A 20,021-nucleotide genomic window follows, 5' to 3' on the forward strand; every position below is an offset into this window, starting at 1 on the left:
GCAGGGGCAGGGCGTGGGACAGAGGTGGCTTGTTCAGGGGGTACAGGGAGCGGGGACAGCTTCTGCTGCTACTCATACCCCAGGAGGGCATGGGGGGCATGTGTCCCTGGATCTGTGTATGGGGCAAGGGTGGGCTGTGGCTGCTACTGTGGGCTGGGGCCAGGGCTGCTCTGAGCTCTTCCTGGGGGGGAGGGAGTTATGGGGGGGCTACAGCTCCCCCCAGATTTGCTATAGCCCTGCTCCCAGAGCTGCTGCTGCCTACCTGGAATGCAGCCTGGCCCAGTGCCCCTCCCCCTGCCGGGAAAAGCCCAGCACTGGCCCCCACTCTGCACCCCCTGGACAAGTTGCAGCTCTGTCCCATGCCCTGCCCCTGCCCCAGCTGGGCAGCACCTTCCCCTGCCCTTGCCCCAACCCTGCTCCCCCCCCTCACCACGGGACTTCGATCTGCAAGGTAGCTATCATAGAGTAAAAAGCTCCAATCGGGTATAAAGTTGGACCTTGAAAATATGTGGTAACTTTAAAGCTGGTTGCTATTGAGCTTTAATTTGCACGTGTAGTAGGGACTTTTCTGCAGCTGGGAGCACTACCAGCTGACAGGGCTTTCAGCTGCAGGGGTGAACCATGTCCAGCATAAAACCCCTGAGCCCCAGAGATTGCAGCTGCTGCAATCCCCAGGTTTATGGGGTGTGTGAAAACCCTGGAATTTGGAGATCATGGCTGTCTTGATCCCCAGGGCCCTTGAATGTGGGAAACCCTGGGGCCCAAGGATCACCATGGGTTAATCCCCAGCCCCAGGAGTGTGGGAAACACCAAAGGATGACATCAATCCTTCATCCCTAGGGGTTTCACTGCAGCCCTGGGGCAGGAGGATCACGTGAGGTGCCCCTGTGCCTGGGAAGTGTCCCCATACCTGGGAGCCCCTCACCTGGGCTGCATCGGGCTCCTAGCAGTGAAAGCTTGCTTCTTGCTGCCACCAGAGGAGTCCAGGATTGGGCTTCCTCTACACTGGCAATAAGGCACAATAGGATCCAATGTGCAATCTCACAATTGCACCTCCTGCCACGCACATGTGGCATGGCAGGAAGTGCAATTGTGTGCATCGCACATTAGATCCCATCACTGCTTTACCTGCATGCATAGAGGGGGTCCAAGAGACAAGAATTCTCATTGCTGGTATCTTTTACTGAACCAACTGCATGCTTCAGATGGGCATAGGCAAGCTTTCCGGTATTGCAGTAACCATCCTCAAGCCTTGCATTCCCATTTGTGGCATGCATACCTTTCAACTTTGAGCTGAAGCTTGTTTACAGTGAGCTGTGTCCATTGTCCGTATTTGGTCTTCCCCATTGCACACACAATCCAGCTACCTTTGAGCTACCTTTGAGTCCCAGAAGGGACAGGGGGATCAAATCATATGCAGGGTCCTCAACATTTTTCTGGCTAGTTTCTTTTATTTTCTCTTTTGGGCTTCTTTCTTTCTGGTTAAACAGTTAGCACATGTTTTCTTTAGCCAGAAGAATGAAGAAGTGATAATTCCAGCATCAACTTTGGATATCTCCTGGCCTATGTGTCTGTTTGTCCGACTTCATCAGCATCTACCTTCCTGGTGTTGTCTGTTTAGTATTGCCAGAGATCTGTGTCCCCCTGAGGTTTGCTCATTTTGGTGTCCAGAGTTACAGATTTCTTCCAGCAATACATAGTACCACATCTCCAGGTCCCACTAATTTGACACAGGAATACCAACTCCCCTCAGGCAGCTAATCAGTGCTGGCATGCTGGCATTGCCATGGCACCTCAGAAGCAGCATTAAAGTACCGAGGTTCTTCCACATATAAGAAATGTCCTATTTCATGCCAAAGTGATATCCAGGTTCTCACTCCCTGCTTTGTTCCAGAGGGACCTACATTTGGTGCTGATGCTTACTCCCATGGAAGCACTGCTGAGGTTTCCCTTGGTGGAGCTAGTTTTGGCATTGCATACCTGGCACTATTGTGTGACACTGTTAAACCAGCGATGAGTACATTGGTAATGATGAGCTCCTAATCTTTGCATGGTGGGATCCAGGATCTTCATAGGGAGAGGCACAAAGATTGGAACTCTATTTTAAACCTTCAAGTGTATCTATCCACTAGATTAGAGAGTTCCAGATTATGAAAGAGACTTTGACCCACCAGTCCATGCTGTAGGGTACGAATATTGATTGCAACAAACTTTGCAGAGGCCAAAGATAAAATTGATGTGATGTAAACTTAATTTGATACTAAAGTTTATGAACCATTAACGCATGATACCATTGAGATCCCTCTGGGTTGACCTAATTTAGCAGTGCAGTGTTGACACAATTGAAGACAAAGCAGTAGGTAGATACTTTAATCCATTCACCTGAAGTAGTTGCCATATTTATATTTTCTTGCACATTTGCTTGCATATTTTTATGTGCCCCCCCAAAAAGGAAGCACATTATTTTCGAAGAATGTAGACAAAAATATTTTTCCAGTCATGACTTTTTCATGAAGACACTGTATACTACAAGATGATTGCCAGCTTCTCTCTCCCTGCCAGGAAACAGAAGAGGGTACAGTCCAGTATGAACTCTTTCATAGCTGCTCTCAAATTGGCCCATTGTTTGCAAGTTTTATAACATAATAATGGTACAGGGAACATGTGTTACTGTAGTGGGTGCCACCTCAGTACGCTATATCCCCCCTTATCCCTCATACCCTTGCACTGAGAGCTAGGCATATTTAGCTTGCAGAAAAGACAATTAAGACATGATAGTGCTTGTTAAAAATCTAAAGGGCTGCCATAAAGAGAAGGAAGACCTTGCTATGAAGGGTAGGACAGGAAAAATGGCTTTGAATCACAGAAAAATAGATTTCGATTAGATATCAGGAAAATCTTGTATACTGTTGAAACAGTAAGCCAAACTGCCAAGGCAGTTGTGGAATCTGTTTTTTGGAAGTTATCAAGAAGAGGCTTGATAAGCATTGGACAGGCATGATTTGGAAGTGGTATTCTAGCATTTGTGCAGGGGGTTGGACAAGATGACCCTTGAGGGTTCTTTCCAACTTTGTGATTCTGTGAGTCTTCATCCAGTGGTTTGGTTAAGCGTGGTTCCATCTTTCTTCTGCCTAAAAGATTTAAGATATCTGCTTATTAGTCATCTAGAGTGGAATCTGTAGACAGTCTCCTAAAGATGAAAGAATAATTACTTTCCCTTCAGGAACTGTAGATCTTATAGATGTGGACAAATACCAGAACCTGTCTTTTATCTTTTTTAATTAAAATCCCAATACTTGAGATGCTTATTTGTAAAGGAACTGAGTGACCATTGGGGCTTCCCTGCCACGTATGCCTTCAGCTATGGTGTTCATGAAAGCACTTAAATAACTGCATGCTCACTTTAATTTTAGTGGTTCAGTAAAATTGTACACAGGTCAGTTGAGCTGCAGCTGTACAGTTGCCATAGATATCATTGAGTCTTGGTAGTTTGGATTGAATGTGGTAAATCCATTCATAGATGCTAGGGTTGGAAGGGACCTCAATTGCTATTGCTTCCAGATTAATGGATGTTTATCTTCTGGCTGTGGTATGAATCATTACTTGATCCTGAATCATCTTAAGGTATTGTTCTGACTTCTAGATTTTTGAACATTTGGGATTATATTATGAGCTCTTTCTAGTGGCAGAGATTGAGATTTCAGCTTCAGCCCTTTACATGTCTGGGGCAGCATTGTCATTCACTTAGTAGTTACCTTTGTTTGTGACTTTAAATACCTGCTTTGTCTTCATGACTGTGCCAAGGGAATCTGTATTTCTTTGGCAGTATATTTGGTTGGGCTGTTACTACTACAAGAATGGGTCGATGTGTTTATTTAGTTGCGCTATTAAGTATTCCTTCTAGTGAGATTAGGATCTTGTTTCTCAAAGCGTTTGGGGCCTCTAGTCCACTGTTTATCTGAATATAATCTGAACTACATACCTGAAAAGAGGACATTTCTCATGCCCACTGCCCAGGCTTGATATGAGGTACAGGACAAATGGCCAGTGATCTGTAAATGATAGCCCCTGTGGGAAATGTGACTTGGTCTTTGCTCATAAATCCTCATTTCCTAGTTTCAAATCATTTCTGTTTCCATCTTGAACAGATTGTGGTTGTATTTCCTTAAATCTCTGTTACATACCTATTCATATTTATCTGATGTTCATACGTACATCAAAGGTTGTTAGCCAACTCCAAGGCCAGACTTCTGATCTCATCATGCCAGCCTTCTGATTTTTTAATAGAACTTAAAGCTGTTTCTTGTAGACCTCTCTATACTTTAGAAAAAGATTGTTTTTCTTTACAGGGACCTTATGTGAAAGAATAAAACCGCTCACTCAAAACTCTCTCTTAATTGCCATCAGGATTTGACAGTTGGCAGTTTTTGCAATTCTTTGCCACCTAAAACACTCTATCCTTCTGGACAATTGTGTTTGCTCATCTCCCACACATGGGAATATGCAAAGACCATTCATAAGAAAAAGTGGTTACATATGAGTAATTGCTCTTCTTTGAGAGTGCCAACATGCATATATTCAAGCTCCCAGCCAGCTTCCCCCACTTTCAGACTCTCTTAGGTGAATAATTCTTAAAATTAAGGAAGGTACTGAAGGATGGCTAGGACCACTTGCCCTATTGTATTCTCAGACCATCTCTAAATTGCAAAATAATCATCCCTGTCAAGGACTACATCAAATACGCTCTGCTGCTCGTCATGTGCTGCCCCCAACCCCTAACTGGAAGCAGTGTAGCTCCATCAGTATGGTGATGAAGGTGAGGTAGTTAGCACTGTTGACTGTGCCAAACTACACGGACACAGTAGCACTGCTTCAGCTGGGGGATGGGGGGGAAGGCAATGCATACAGAGCAGCAGAGTATGTGAGGATTTCACTGTTGTGCACAGGAAGTCTAGATATGCTCTCAAGGTCCTCTGCAACGATAGGGGAGGGAGGAGTGACCTAATAGATATTGCTTGCTAGAAAAATTCTTCAGCTGTGTAGCACTTCAAGTGAGAATAGAAGAGGCAACAGTTCCTTGAAGAATACTGACATCTTTCTAATCACAACTCCTAAAAAAAATAAAATATATGAAAGGACAAAGGCTATTAAGATTATTGAAAATATGTATCATATTCCATCATCAGAGAGACACACTGAAAGAAAATGAAATAAAAGCATGAAAAAAGATAAAACCACATAATGAAGGAATCTGCAGATATTCTGAGGTCTTCAAGAAATAATAAAAAAGCAAGTTAATGTGTTGATCTGATGTTTGGAAAACCTCAAACTAGAAGACTGCAAGTGCAATATTAAATAAGGGGATCAACCTGCTCTTAAAGCTAAAGATTTTTCTTAGACTATTTGTGAATACAGAATAGAGACATTTGACATCTTAACCACAACTGTGGAGAGGATTTTAAAGTCATGTTTTATTATAAAAACCTGGATACAGTGAAACAGGATCTGGGGGAGAAAAATTAACAGTGCAGTTCAATTCAACATATAAGTAAGTCTAAAATCTGCCCACATAGATACATATGCATGTAGTTCCCATTGACCTCAATGCATGTTGTGTGTGGCAAATTTAGCCAACGTACGACTTTTTGTCAACTAAAAATTACTTGTTAGCTCTGGAAAGAGAAACAAGAAAGGTATGTGAAAAAGGGGGAAGAGAGCAATATGTGTACAGAAAATGAGTACAGATGTATAAATATTATGGACTCAAAACCCACAAAAATATCACATTTTTATACCTTATTGCATTAATAATTTTAATGTTTTGTTATACTGTACAACTCTGGTATTTTATAATGAATGAAAATTTATCAGGAATGGACACAACTGTTTAGAAGACTCTCTTTAACGTTGGCATTCGATTATCTTTCCATATCTTTTTAACATAGTTTTGTGTGAGAATAGAAAAGAATCCTGGCCTGGGATTTAGTATAAGTGGTGGAATAAGTGGACAAGGAAATCCATTCAAACCTTCTGACAAGGTAAGTTATACATTTGTCACTATTTGCTTTTATTTTAGTGCGCCAAAGTTCTCAGATATAAGAATGTAACTTTCTCATAGGGTTCATTGGTATACAACTTTATTCAATATGTGGCTTTGGTTAATGGATTTTTCACTCTCATTACAGAAAAGTAATCAAAATAGAAAATGCATGAAGTAGCTGGTTTCTGTTCCTTATATAAAATCAATCTTTCGAGATTCGGTAGTTTGGAAAATGTAAACACTTCCTCAAATTGTTGTAACCTATTTATTCACAAAATGTAAGGTCTTTATCCAATTCTCATTGGAGTTATTCAAAAATGGTCCATTGACATCAGCAAGAGCTGATGGGTCTCTAAAATCCAATAGTATTTTACAACAAAATTAATTAGAGGTTTAGCAAGCATGATTTATGAGAAAAGGTTGAAAGAACTGGGATTATATTAGACTGGAGAAGAGAAGACTGAAGGGACATTTAATAACAGCCTTCAAATACCTGAAAGGTGGTTATAAAAAGCATGGTGACAGGCTATTCTCTGTGGCCATAGGAGATAAGACAAGGAGTAATGGACTTAAATTGCAGCATGGGAAATTTAGATTAGAAGGACTTCTCCCTCTGAGGGTGGTTAAGCATTTAAACAGATTACCTGGAGTGGCTGTGGAATCTTTATCCTCGGAAGTTTTTAAGAGTATGGGATGACTTGAATAGGCATGATCCTGTCTTGAGCAGGGAGCCGAAATAAATGTCACACGCACACTTCCCCCTCCCCCTTGCAATTTATCTGTCTTCCAGGCAGATTACTAATTGTTGGAATGCTATAAATTAATATACCTTTTGGGAATTGGTTATTTGAGGCTTTTCACCGATAAAACTCAGGAATTGCTGCAGGTGTAGTTTAAGTATTCCAAAACCATGAAAACACTCTAGTCAGCAAAAGGAGAACAAGAATGCTTTAGAGTTGAGGGTTATATCAAGTATAGATACTCTGGAGTAAAAAGTTGTCTCTGAATCAGTCTGTAATTTGTACTAAAATAAATTGAGCTTTGTTACTAATAGAAAACTACAGATTCTTACCTTATAAACATGGTATGTTCGTTCTTGATATTTGACCAGCACCCTCACACCTCCTCACAATCCAAGTTCAGAAAGCTCAGCAAATCGGATTGAACCTGTTATTCTGTTTAATCCTTAAGTGAAATCTTAGATCCACAAATACATTTATAAAAATAATTTCCCTGTCAGTTTGCACTAAAATTAAGAGCAGAATGGATGTTCACGCAAAATGCTTTTGAAAATATTCCTTTAGTTAACTCACAAATTGTGTCACTTTGTATTACTAATCTCTGATTTTGGATGTCGGGGAGTAGATCATTATAGTCTCGATGTATTTGAACATATAGCATATATATGTGAACATATGGCACCTAAAATGTATTGGATATCCTGCCATAAGGTTCAGGAATTGTCGAGTATTCTTTCCAGTTTCATTTATAACTATTGTAAATATTACTCTATTTTACGTTTCCTGATGTGGCTTATAATTAAATACCTTGTCACTTGTTTTCACATTTGAAATTCTTCATATTTTCACTGAAAAAAGAAGTCACATTCCATCATGAATGTGTCTACATGAGTAGATTGATCCTGTAGCAGTAGTATGTAGCAAAACTATAAACATGCATTTCTTTCTAAGAGTTTAGCAGCCAAATTTTCAGTTAAACCAGTGAAACAGAGAGCTAGACTGTGGGATATGATTCCATGTCTGTATTGTTTGTTTTCACAAAAGGAATGAATTATTTTATTTTTTTCCCCAAAGGATTACTCTTTAATTCTTCCATGCTGCTACATCAGATCTTTTAAGTGCTTTTTAAAATACTTCTGTCATGGTTCGTATACTTACAATATATTAAAAGCAAGAACAGGGCTCAACTACACTGTAATCCTACAATCACAATAACTGGATATAAATATTTTATACCAGTATTTTACTGTCTACAAGTGGACTTATCACCAAGCTAAAAATATTCATCTTTATATTAAATACAAATGAAAATGAGATGTACTCTTGGGTTATCACCAGATGTCTCAGGAGTGCTTTGACTGATGGATCTATAATGACACTAACCATCAGCCATTGTAAGCAAGTGACCTCTTCTTGTTCTATTTTAATGTCTTGGTTTCATATGCATCTTGCAGCTATTTTAATGGGTTTCAACTTGTCAACTATATGCCCAGATAAACTAGCTGTTTATGCATGGATTGCAAAAACATTTTCAGAAGTAAGGGCTGCATCTTCCCTTGGCTTGCAAAGCACTTCCCATCCATTTGCATTCACTATAGCAAATAATACTGGCAAATAAAAGGACTTAAAATATTTTACTGTCAGATAAAAGTACTTAAATAGTTCTAATGTAACTTAGTAGTTGGAAACAAAGAAGAGTTTTGCCCCATCTAGACCATCATCAAGAATTCTGTGTCACTAGAGGCCTGTAAAGTCTGAGAATCACTGTCTCAATTGTTAAGTAGTTCTATCTCTACATCAAATAGAAAAACCACTGTATACCAATGGAAGCAAAACTCACATTTCTATGGTTCTGCTATATCAAAGATGAGGAAAAAAATTACTAGAAAATTCCTTGCCAAATATATACAAGCCCTTTACAAAGCTAATAACTAGACATAGGTGGTTAGGACACTTCCCTAGAACAAGGTTTATATCCCTTGTTTCAATCAGAAGTAGAAGCAGGGACTTGAATCTTGGGGCTTCTGCATCTAAGAGGAGGCCTCTGAGTCCCAGGTTATTGGCAGTTCTTGGATGGCTTGTTTCTCTGTCATTTTGACCAGAAATTCTGTCCTGGACCTTTCCTGAAGTTTCATCACAACCTGTCCTGTCTTATAAAAAGCACTATTTATGACAAAATTTAGATGATAACTAGCCTAAAAAATAAAGATTTGAGCACCTCAGTTCTGCAATTATTTTCAAAAGAATACTTAATTTTTTAAGAGAATGCTACTTGCAGACAGTACAACTTAATGCTTTGATGCACTAATTCACCCTTTCTAATTCACCATTAGTGCAACTAATTCACTTTTCTAAAAACACCGTGTCGTTATAGTGATTGAATAAGTGCTTTCACCAAGAGTGAAAAACTAGAGAAATATATACATCGTAGGATGAGGGGCACCTTGCTTAGATTTCAAAAACATGGATTCAGAAGCAGTATCCTAGTGCTTAACTCTTTTCCTACTTTCTGGACAGTATTTTTTAAAATAGTCTGGTCTGTTCAATCTCCTCTTTGTATGCACTGCCCAAAGGTCAGTTCCTAGACTAACTGCAGAGGAAGGTTTAACAATGTGTATGTCTAAGCATGACAGAGAGAAGACCCCAAGATGTCAGTCAAACTTAATGAAAATATTTAGGTAGAACCAGAGAAACTGCTGGCTGACAGATGAGGAAAGATAACAAAACGGAAGATTTCATGAGGGATGGGAGGAACAGAGAAGTAGCAGAAAACATGAGAACCAGTTCTGTATTGTGAATCCATCTTGTAAGTACAATCATATATAGCCCAGATGCTAGACAAGACAAGCTAGAGACATCTTCCTTCCGTCAAAGAGTTAACTATGTTAATGAGATAAGTAGAAATAGCGGACTGAACTTTGCCTGAGACAGAAAAGGCAATGAGCTACGGAAATCCTTGAAATCTACAGTGGATTCACCAGGAAGTAAAATTATAATTACAAAAACTCTTCATGTTTTAATGGCAACAATATAACCAATCTGAATCAGAAACTTTAACATAAAATCTTACAGTTCCAAATAGGCAGAAAAAGGTTTGGATGCACAGTAAATACAAGGGTTAAGGATTACAGAAAAAGAGAAGTGTTTGGATTTTAGCAAGAGAAAGGGAAAAGCAGTGTGTTCATGCAATGCTTACTTAGAAATTGCATTTCAATTGCTGGGTTTCCTTAATGTGCCTGCCTTTCTGAAATTCTTGAATCAAGATCATCTTTTTCATTTAATATTTTTCCCCTTTGTGAATTTGTTCGCTTATCAGACACAAAATGCAAAAATAACACCCCCAACCAAACAAAAAACAATCTCACAAGCAATAAGGGTGATGGTCACTGAATCGGAAAAAGGATGTTTTTTCCCCTAATTAAAATAAGGGAACATCCTGCATAAATTAGAGTACAATTAACCAAGTGGTTGGATGGATGTCAGGAAATTACTGTATTGATCTTTTAGACAATATTTAATAAGAGTCAGCTGTAATGTTCTTTATGCAAGCTTATTTTATGCATACAGCCAAGTACTTGCTTCATAGAACAATATTTCACTGTAGTTTGAACCTGTAGTCTTTGGTCTCCATCAGTTTATGCAAATCCGTATAAAGCTTTTAGACTTGTCATGGGATAAAAATTACCAATGGGGAAAAATAGTTTGAATAAATCTTTAAGTGATTGTCGGATAATTGAGGTAAATTCTACTAGGTGTATTCAGTAAGGCTGAATACTGGGTGAGTTCCAAATGATTAAAAATAAAAATACACTATAATATATTTATAGTTCAATGTCCTGCTGTAGGAGCTGGACTGATCATTTTAGTGACTTGCTTAGAGATGTGTGTTTCTAAATTATAGTTGAAAAGTAACTGGCATTTTCTCCACTGTTGCAACTTGGTGAATGGGATCTTTTAGACACTACATTGCCATGGTTCATGGGATCATTGCTGATGTCCCTCCATTTACAGTACAAAATATCAAACAAACCTTTAGCCTAGGTCTTCATAATAGAATCCTAACCTCTGTTACTTCTGACTTATAGGGTATCTTTGTTACTAGGGTTCAGCCTGATGGACCAGCATCCAACCTGCTACAGCCTGGTGATAAGATCCTTAAGGTAAGAGGGAACTACATTTCATGTTTAATTTATAATCTGAATTCAGTTCTAAATCAAATTTTCACTGCTCACCTGTAAGAAGGTGTTTTTCCAGTAGCAGTTAGTTTAGATTTTCTTTCTCTTTTGTGTTGTTGTTAACTTAATTATTTAATTTATTTTATAATACCTTTTGGAGCTTTTCTCATAGGTAAAGAGAAAGAAGACAAACTGGAGTGGAAGTGTAGAGGGTATGTAGAAAGGAGAGGGATTGTCTCAGTGACTTCCTCCCTCTAACTACATACTGAAACTGAAATATTTCTTTTTATGAAATTTCTGAGAGCAGGGAGGGTTTTACCGTAAGAGGGAATGAGTCCAAGAAGCATTCACTACGTTCTCTAGCTTTGGCTTCCTCAGAGAGGAGATGAAGTGCAGGCACAGGAGGAAGAGGACCTAATAGCAGCAAAGCTCTTAGGAGGGAATGGCAGTGTAGAGTTTTGTTTGGATAGAAAGTCTATTGCCAGGCATGGCTCAGATTCTATAGGTTTATATTCTGAACCCATAAAGTCTGGGAACGGTGACCTTTCTCCCACCCATAGGTTCAGAGTGCCCCTTTTGGAGACAAGATGTGATCACAAGAGGAAGTTTACCCTCCCATGTATTTTTCACTTTGGTCCCTTATTTATGTAAAATAATGGGCCCATGTTATCACCTTTGTCTATACACATACACATACACATACAAAGTATTTCTGCGGAACAACTAACAAATTAAAGATCTCTCTTTGTTGTGACCACCATTCAGTGCAAGCACTTGGGTAAAAAACCTAAAGTAATACTGTACATTGGTTTGCATAATGTCCAGTTCTGTTAAATGAATCGGGTAAGGGTCTCCCAAGCAAAGAATTTGTCACTGATGATGCTCTTTCCTCAGCTCTTCAGAGCAGAAATTACAGGTCCGTTAACAGATGTAGACTTGTGATTGCAAGCTATTGGCATGATGTAGGCAAGAATCTGTACTAGACTTAAACCATATTGAGTTATATAGAAACCCAGGTATTGAGTGACAAGAAATAGAAGAGTTGCATATCCGTTGCCTTTAAATGCAAGGCCAATACAGCTATTCTGAGATGATAAAAAGTAGTTTTATCTGTGTCTTATTAAATGGTTTACTCCTTTTAGTACTATTAGCATATGCGATGATTTGTTTTTTCTATCTCATCAGGCTGCTATTTGCATAAAATAATAACATTATGCTATTTCATTCATTTATTCTTTGTTTATTTCTTTTATGTGAATGAAAGAAAGGATTTCAACATTTTATTAAGTGACTGACAATGCAAGATATTTATGATATTCACATTTTGTGCTGGTATAAATAACACAATGAATTCTGCAGTCATAGTTTTACATAGAAATGTAACTGCAGTCCTTTGTCTCTTCATTGTTGAAACATTTTTAAATGTACACACTAAAAGGGATAGCATCTGTTCTGCTTGATAACAGCATCTTTTGAGTGGCCCGATGAGAAACCTCCAGATTTTGAAAATGCCAAGATTTTATTTGACTGGACCTCTTAGATACAACTTTTCTGTTCTGACCCAGGCAGAGGAAAGGCAAGATGTCCCCAGTGGGGTGTTTCAGACATTCTCCATTGATTAAAAAATAAATAATTTTGTGCCTCAATGTAATGGAAAGGGAAAGCGTGTTCCCACAATATATTCTTTTTATAGAATCCTGGAAGGCAATACTTGAGCCTGGAAAATAAATTGCCACTGGAAATCAATTGTACTTTTTGGCGGAGGGCAGGGCATTAGTATATTTATATAAAAGGTATGTAACAGGCGTTGAACCCACCTAATCTTGATTCAGGGTTGAGGATCACTGCTTTGCACACTTGTATTGGAGAAATCTCTATACTGAGGAAATTTGCAAACACCATTGCCCCATCCTTTCTAACTGAGTTGGTCAGAATGCTTGTTTTTTTTCAGGTAGCCTTATGCTAGAAAGAAGACTATTGATTTCAGCAGGTTCTGAACCATTCTTCATTGTTGTCAATTTGTTTGCATTTGATATGTTTTTATGAATTTATGAACACCATACTGTTGAAACCATTTGAAACCATTACATGATCATCCCAAAAACAGCTATAAAACAAGGAAAACACCTAAGAAATCTAAATTAGATTTGGAAATAAGAGACGACTAGAATTACATATTTGGAGTATTGTCAAACTGGGTTACATAAGCAGACAAGGAATAGTACAAAAATGAAAATGGTAAGAATCTTGCCTGCAGTTGCAAGCAGTGTACAGAAACGGGGGGAGTATTCTGACTGGAATCCTTTGTACATTGTATTGTTTCATGCAGGTACAGTTTCTTCTGTACATAATACATTTTTAGTCAAGATTTACCATTCCAGCCTTCACCAATTTCCTGATTGTTATGTGAAATGATTTCTTTTGATGCCATACAACAGGTGCCCTTGCTTAGGAGCACTCACTGTGCAAAGAGCTAATAGCATTGAGTTACCTTTGATAAACAATGTGTCACTAGTGTAATAAATTGCTTTGTCCTTCCTAAAGTCTAAATTGGTTGACACAGCCCTCTTTCGATTCAAAGAGACCTGAGATTAGGATGTATGGAAAGAAAGCTGGAAATGTAAGACCAACAGTATAAAAATGGCATAATAATATCCGCTCCCAACATAAGATTATTTAGAATGTTTCAATAATCTGGTCTTAACTTTTTCTTTTATGCATCAATAAACACTAGTTTTCATTATAAAGTAGAATGAAATATTGGAAAGCTAAAAGCAGGTTTATACAAAATAAGTGACAGTGAAATTAAGAATAAATTCACCTGCAGCTTCGGATATACATTATATCATTTTAATGCTATCCCTCCTGCAAGGGTGATTGCTTGGTAACTGAAAAACAACACAGATGGTTCAAATACCAGTCTAATTAATTATACATTTTATAATTCTGGTCTCATTTGAATACAGATGCACTATTAATTATGATTACTCTGTTGTCAAGTGGGGAACCAACTAAAAGAAAATATTTATTGTACCTAGTAGACTGCAGGGTCTAACTATGCAATTCATGGTAACAGTCTAAAAACAATTGCCCATAAGCAGAGCATGGACGGACTGCAGTGCAGCCAAGTCCAGGGTAGCTGTTTAATTTGTCTATTTCTAGTCCACAGTAAGTGAAGCTAACTGCAGGAATTTATCCTGAATGAAACAGGGAGTAAATTTAACTTGAAATAAGAAATAAAAAAATACAGTTGTTTTCTTTCAGTGGAGCACTTTATCAGAGTTTACCTACTTAATAAAATAGAATTGTATATTGGTGGATTCCTTTAACATATTTATTCCCAACAGTCCTTTAGTTCCTTATTAACCTACCAGCACTGTCAAGTATGAGCCTTCACCATTAAGAAGAGCTCTCATGGGGGAATAACACCCCCCACTTACATAAAGCTTAAGGACTTCATGGCACTTCCATGCACTCCAGTATGATGGTGGTAGATTTTCAACAGGTGTCTGAGAATATACAGTAAAAGCTGTGTTAACCGGCATTTTAGTAACTGGCACTCTCTACTAACTGGAATTTCTGGCCGGCCAGCTGGATGAAGGGGCGGGGAAGCTCGTACTTGGTGGTTGCCGTTGCCACCCACCACCCTGCGCTGCCACCACTCTGCTTGAGGCCGCCACTGCCATCTCCCTCTCCCCACTCCATGTCCAACTGAAAACCCCTGCCTTAAGTAACTATCATTTTTAGGTTACCGGCACCCCCCATTCCCTACTCATGCTGGATAACAGAGTTTTTACTGTAGTACTAATCTCCAGCCTCCATAAAATGTTGTGTCATAATATTTTGTCATATTTGCTATGTTCTGATGGAAATGATCCACACTGCAATTTATTTTCAGAAATTAAGTGTACATTTATTATTAGCCTGTGTCTTACAGTGAAATATAAATAAGCTCCTATCACCACTCTAGCATTGCAAGGTACAGGCCATCCTTGCCATTCACGGGGGATACGTTCTTGTATTCCCTATGATGGCAAAATCCACAAATAAGGCACTGCGTTCATGAATGCCATCTGTGTTCATGAACTCGGTGCCCCCAGCAGCTGGTGGAGGGGGCACAACTACTCTGGTGACTGCGGGAGCATGGCAGAAGGAGCCCGGCGGCAGTGGAAGGAGTCTGGCAGTGGCAAGTGCAGAGCTCCCGAGGAACTCCTTTAAGAAGCGTGCAATTCTGGGCACTGCACTTCAAGAGGGATGCGGATAACCTGGAGAGGGTCCAGAGAAGGGCCACTCGTATGGTTAAGGGCTTGCAGACCAAGCCCTACGAGGAGAGACTAGAGAACCTGGACCTTTTCAGCCTCCGCAAGAGAAGGTTGAGAGGCGACCTTGTGGCTGCCTACAAGTTCATCATGGGGGCACAGGAGGGAATTGGTGAGGTTTTATTCACCAAGGCGCCCCCGGGGGTTACAAGAAATAATAGCCAGAAGCTAGCAGAGAGCAGATTTAGACTGGACATTAGGAAGAACTTCTTCACAGTTCGAGTGGCCAAGGTCTGGAATGGGCTCCCAAGGGAGGTGGTGCTCTCCCCCACCTTGGGGGTCTTCAAGAGGAGGTTGGATATGCATCTAGCTGGGGTCATCTAGACCCAGCCCTCTTTCCTGCCTATGCAGGGGGTCGGACTCGATGATCAATTGAGGTCCCTTCCAACCCTAACATCTATGAATCTATGAAGCGGGTTCGGCATTCATGAATATTTGAAACTGTGAATGTCGAACCTGCAAATAGTGAGGGTTTCCTGTATATTTAAAGTTATGCATGTTCCCAACCCCTTCATACAAATATTCCCAGTGACTTAAATAGGAGACTGTAACTGGAATGTTCAGTGCTGATGTGACAAGGCTCCTGCCCTGACTTGCTGCCTAGTTCTGACCTCCTCACCCTTGCTTCCAGACTCTGGGTCCCTCCCTCTCATGGTTTCTCTTACCTGCCACGACTTGATGTTACAGTTTTCTAGGGAGGCTGTCCCCAGGAGGCGGATGCAGGTTTTGGGGTAGGTCCTTGTCTGAACCCAGACCCTTCCTGGCCTCAGGTCACTTTTAATCTGGCTGGATCCTGTTGCCTGGGGTCCACTGCACCAGGACCCTAGGTTTTCAGGCTCCAGCTCTAGTCTCTTGCAGGTTCTGGGCCACCTAGCCCCCAAGCATGCCCATTGCAGGCGTAGGAATTATACTCCTCAATTTGTTGTCAGATATGCAGTCCTTACACACCACAATCTTCCCTCTGAACATATTTGGACTCCTGCCTGTACTCAACACCCCAAGATTGGGAGTGCTCTGAGCTGGCCCAGTGGCCTCCGATCTGCTTCTTACAGCCATCCCAGTCCTTCAGTCCAAGTGTAAATCAAAAGCATGACTGTCTGTTCCCAAAACATAAAGCTCACAAAACACAAGCTCCCCTGTTGGGGTTAATCTTACCTTTGGGAGTGCCAGTGCTAAAGGTTTAAGGTTTACCCGCAGCATCCTTATAGGCTCGGCAGTGCTATGCTGGCTAGCACTATGGAAGAAAGAAACTTGGGGGTCATCATTGACCACAAGATGAACATGAGCCTGCAATGCAATGCTGCGGCTAGTAAAGCGACCTAAACGCTGGCTTGCATCCATAGATGCTTCTCAAGCAAATCCCGGGACATCATTCTCCCCTTGTACTCGGCCTTAGTGAGGCCGCAGCTGGAGTACTGTGTCCAGTTTTGGGCTCCACAATTCAAAAAGGATGTGGAGAAGCTTGAGAGAGTGCAGAGAAGAGCCACGTGCATGATCAGAGGTCAGGGAAGCAGACCCTACGATGACAGGCTGAGAGCCATGGGGCTCTTTAGCCTGAAAAAGCGCAGGCTCAGGGGTGATCTGATGGCCACCTATAAGTTTATCAGGGGTGACCACCAGCGTCTGGGGGAACGTTTGTTCACCAGAGCGCCCCAAGGGATGACGAGGTCGAATGGTCACAAACTACTTCAAGATCATTTCAGGCTGGACATAAGGAAGAATTTCTTTACTGTCCGAGCCCCCAAGGTCTGGAACAGCCTGCCACTGGAGGTGGTTCAAGCGCCTACATTGAACACCTTCAAGAGCAAACTGGATGCTTATCTTGCTGGGATCCTATGACCCCAGCTGACTCAGAGTCTATCACTCTTTCTCATGATGAATAGTCCTTTGTTTCTTAAGAGCTGGGAATGAGAAAAACTAGCATGAAAGAGTGTCATCTATCTACTCAGTAATGTTTTACTGCTACATTTTAATACTTGTTTTAATTTTTAAATTAAAAATGTAGGTGATAGATCAAACTAACATTACCTAATCTATAGTGCTTGCCATTACATTCTTATCATAAGAATTCTTTCAGAAAAATCACATGAAGGTATGCTAGCCACAATTTTAGGACAATAGATTTAAGCCACATTATGTTACTGTCAGACTCTCTTGTTTAAGCTTATTTCCATCAGTTTCAAAAGATTTCATTAACAGGTTGTGACCATCAGTATGTAACAGGAATGAGTTCTGTTCATTAAGAATTCACTTTATACTAAACCATCTGTTGAAATTATATTAGAATGGACTCAAGCCAGTCAAAACTAGACTGTCCTTCAGTTGGCTTCTCAGGCAAAGTGCAGACTTGCCACTTTTTAAAAACATTAATACAGTAACATCCAAGATAGCCTAAAAAGATGAGAAATATGGCTTCTGAATTTTCCAAAATACAAATTGGTTTAATAACTTTGTCCTTTCAAAAGCTGATCTGAATTTTTAAGTGAATCAGTAGTTTGAAGTTGTAATGAGTGAAAAATATTGAAGAAAATAATGAATTGGCTACCCTGTGAATCAAAGCGAAATTGATTAACTCAGCCAACTCATACATCCCTAATTTTGTGCCTACTTAATGAAACTACTTTTACAGTCAGATATTTCTGTCTGAAATATGAACTCATCTAGCAGAGCAATGTGGACAAGAATGGAAATGTCAATTAGGGGTGTTTTCTTCATTTTTATACATGGCATGTTTCCCCTTGATTATTCTTAAATTTAGAAACCACAGTTACCAAGTTATAAACAGATGCATGAATAATCTGGTTACTAATTATAAGTACTACTTATTCCAACATATTGCTTCTTCTGTGGCTTTCAACCTTTGATATTAACTATTCATCTTTCTGTAGCTACTTATGCATTTACATCTATATATACAATATAGCAAGATGATGATTTGGGATTAGAACTGCAAAAGTCTAGGCAGAAAAGAGCCACAGACTCCAGAGTCAGGTACAGACATTACACTTTTATCAGTATAAGTTATTCTGGTTTTCTCTGATTAAAAAAAAATAAATAAATTCCCAATTTTTGGATTAAAAAAGTAACCCAAAATCCACATTTTTCCATGATTAAAATGAAACATTGATATGTATATATAAGTATAGATATACGTATACGTATATGTGTATATATGTATATATATATTAGTGGTGTTTCATTTTAGTCACAGAAAAATGTGTATTTGGGGTTACATTTTTTAAACTGAAAGTTGGGGATTTTATTTTTTTTATTAGAGAAAAGCAGGATCCCTAGTAATCGGAAATTGGTCTATAACCATAACAGAAGTTCAGCACACAAAACTTGTCTATACTCATAACAAAGCAGATGTTCGGCGCACACAGACTGGTTTAAAAATGGCAGAACCTGGTCTAAGGTTTGCTCCCCACCACCCCCCACCAAAGAGTGAATGTGCATTCTGTTTGCTACTGATCTAAACTGCGCTGCTTACAGGAAACTGGATAACTGAAATCAGTTCCATCTCATGGTTTTTTTTGCATGTCTGTACTTAGCCAAGGATGCTAATGCCACAAACCTCCTACTCCAGGGAAAGGGTATAATTTAGCAGAGCCCTTGTCAGTCTGTAACATCAACCTGTTTTTTTCTTCCCCATGTGTGTAGCTAGCTCTGCTACCTGACATTTTAAGATAACAGTCATATCTTCACCTTCTCCTGGCTCTCTTGTACATACATAGGCTTGTGGGCTGTCTGTTGCTGACTTCTGTATTAGATTAAAGAAAATTTGTTGTGTGGACAATAAATAACTAAGGGGTCAAATAATAAGAACAACTAGTTTTTTATAATATATTGTGGGAAAAACTGGGATTCAAGTCTGGGTTCCAATCCAGTCTACTTCAGACAGTCCATGTAACTGTGCAAATCACATAACCTCTCTATACCTCAATTTCCACACATGGGGATGCTCCTACAAACACTAATACCATAGAGTTGTGGTGAGGCTAATGCAGTCATGTTTGAAAAATGCTTTGATATCCTCAAATGGAAGGTGCTGTGTTGGTGCAAAGTATTCATTGTTTTGATGATGAAATTTACAGTGCTTGCTACTGTAACTTCCTTTGGGTCTCTTTGGGGAATGTTAATGTATGTGTCAAGCAGTAATTCTCATATCTTTCCACTGTCACTCATAAACTCAGAGGTAATTTAGCTACTTGGCAGGTAAGAACCATTCATTTTATTTTAAAATGTCAGCATTTTACAAAGATGAATGGCTATATTGCATGTGGCCAAAAGACCCAGTAAGAAGAAAAATATACAGTTCTCTCACATAATTTATACTATCACACACAAAAACAGCAAAAACATAAGGGGTTCATCTACACATCACCCTACATTGCCATAGTGATGCACCATATGGTGAACTACAGTGATACAGAAATCATGTGGGTCTACACGTGATCAGCAGCTACATTGCCATAATGATGCATTCCCCCTGTTTCAGCATGTCTCTACAGCAACATAGTGGCAAAATGTAATCATGTACCATGCACATGGCGCAGTACAGGTAGTTAGTGCAACGTGCTTTAGTAATTCCAAAATGAACTACTAAAGAACAGCACCATAGCAACATTGCCATACAGAAACCTGTAGATGCACCCAAGGTGTCTGATCTTGAGAGACTTACCAGGCAGCAAAACCAACTTTTATGAAGCTTCTTTTTTTTCTTTTTTAAGGAAAAGAATGATATGAT

At 39.6% G+C, this 20,021-nt stretch overlaps 1 protein-coding gene across 1 annotated transcript in view; it reads left to right on the forward strand.

The window, feature by feature from the left end:
* LRRC7 (leucine rich repeat containing 7) overlaps positions 1-20,021 on the forward strand; it is a gene marked incomplete at its 5' end in the record, with an annotated part of 77,663 nt that overhangs the window by 50,355 nt on the left and 7,287 nt on the right. The window contains 2 exons of the mRNA XM_006038862.3: positions 5,946-6,038; positions 10,866-10,940. Coding sequence (XP_006038924.3) covers positions 5,946-6,038; positions 10,866-10,940 — 168 coding nt within the window. The remainder of the gene's footprint in view (positions 1-5,945; positions 6,039-10,865; positions 10,941-20,021) is intronic.

Source organism: Alligator sinensis, unplaced genomic scaffold (assembly GCF_000455745.1).
Source record: "Alligator sinensis unplaced genomic scaffold, ASM45574v1 scaffold1823_1, whole genome shotgun sequence".
NCBI classification, from domain to species: Eukaryota; Metazoa; Chordata; order Crocodylia; family Alligatoridae; genus Alligator; species Alligator sinensis.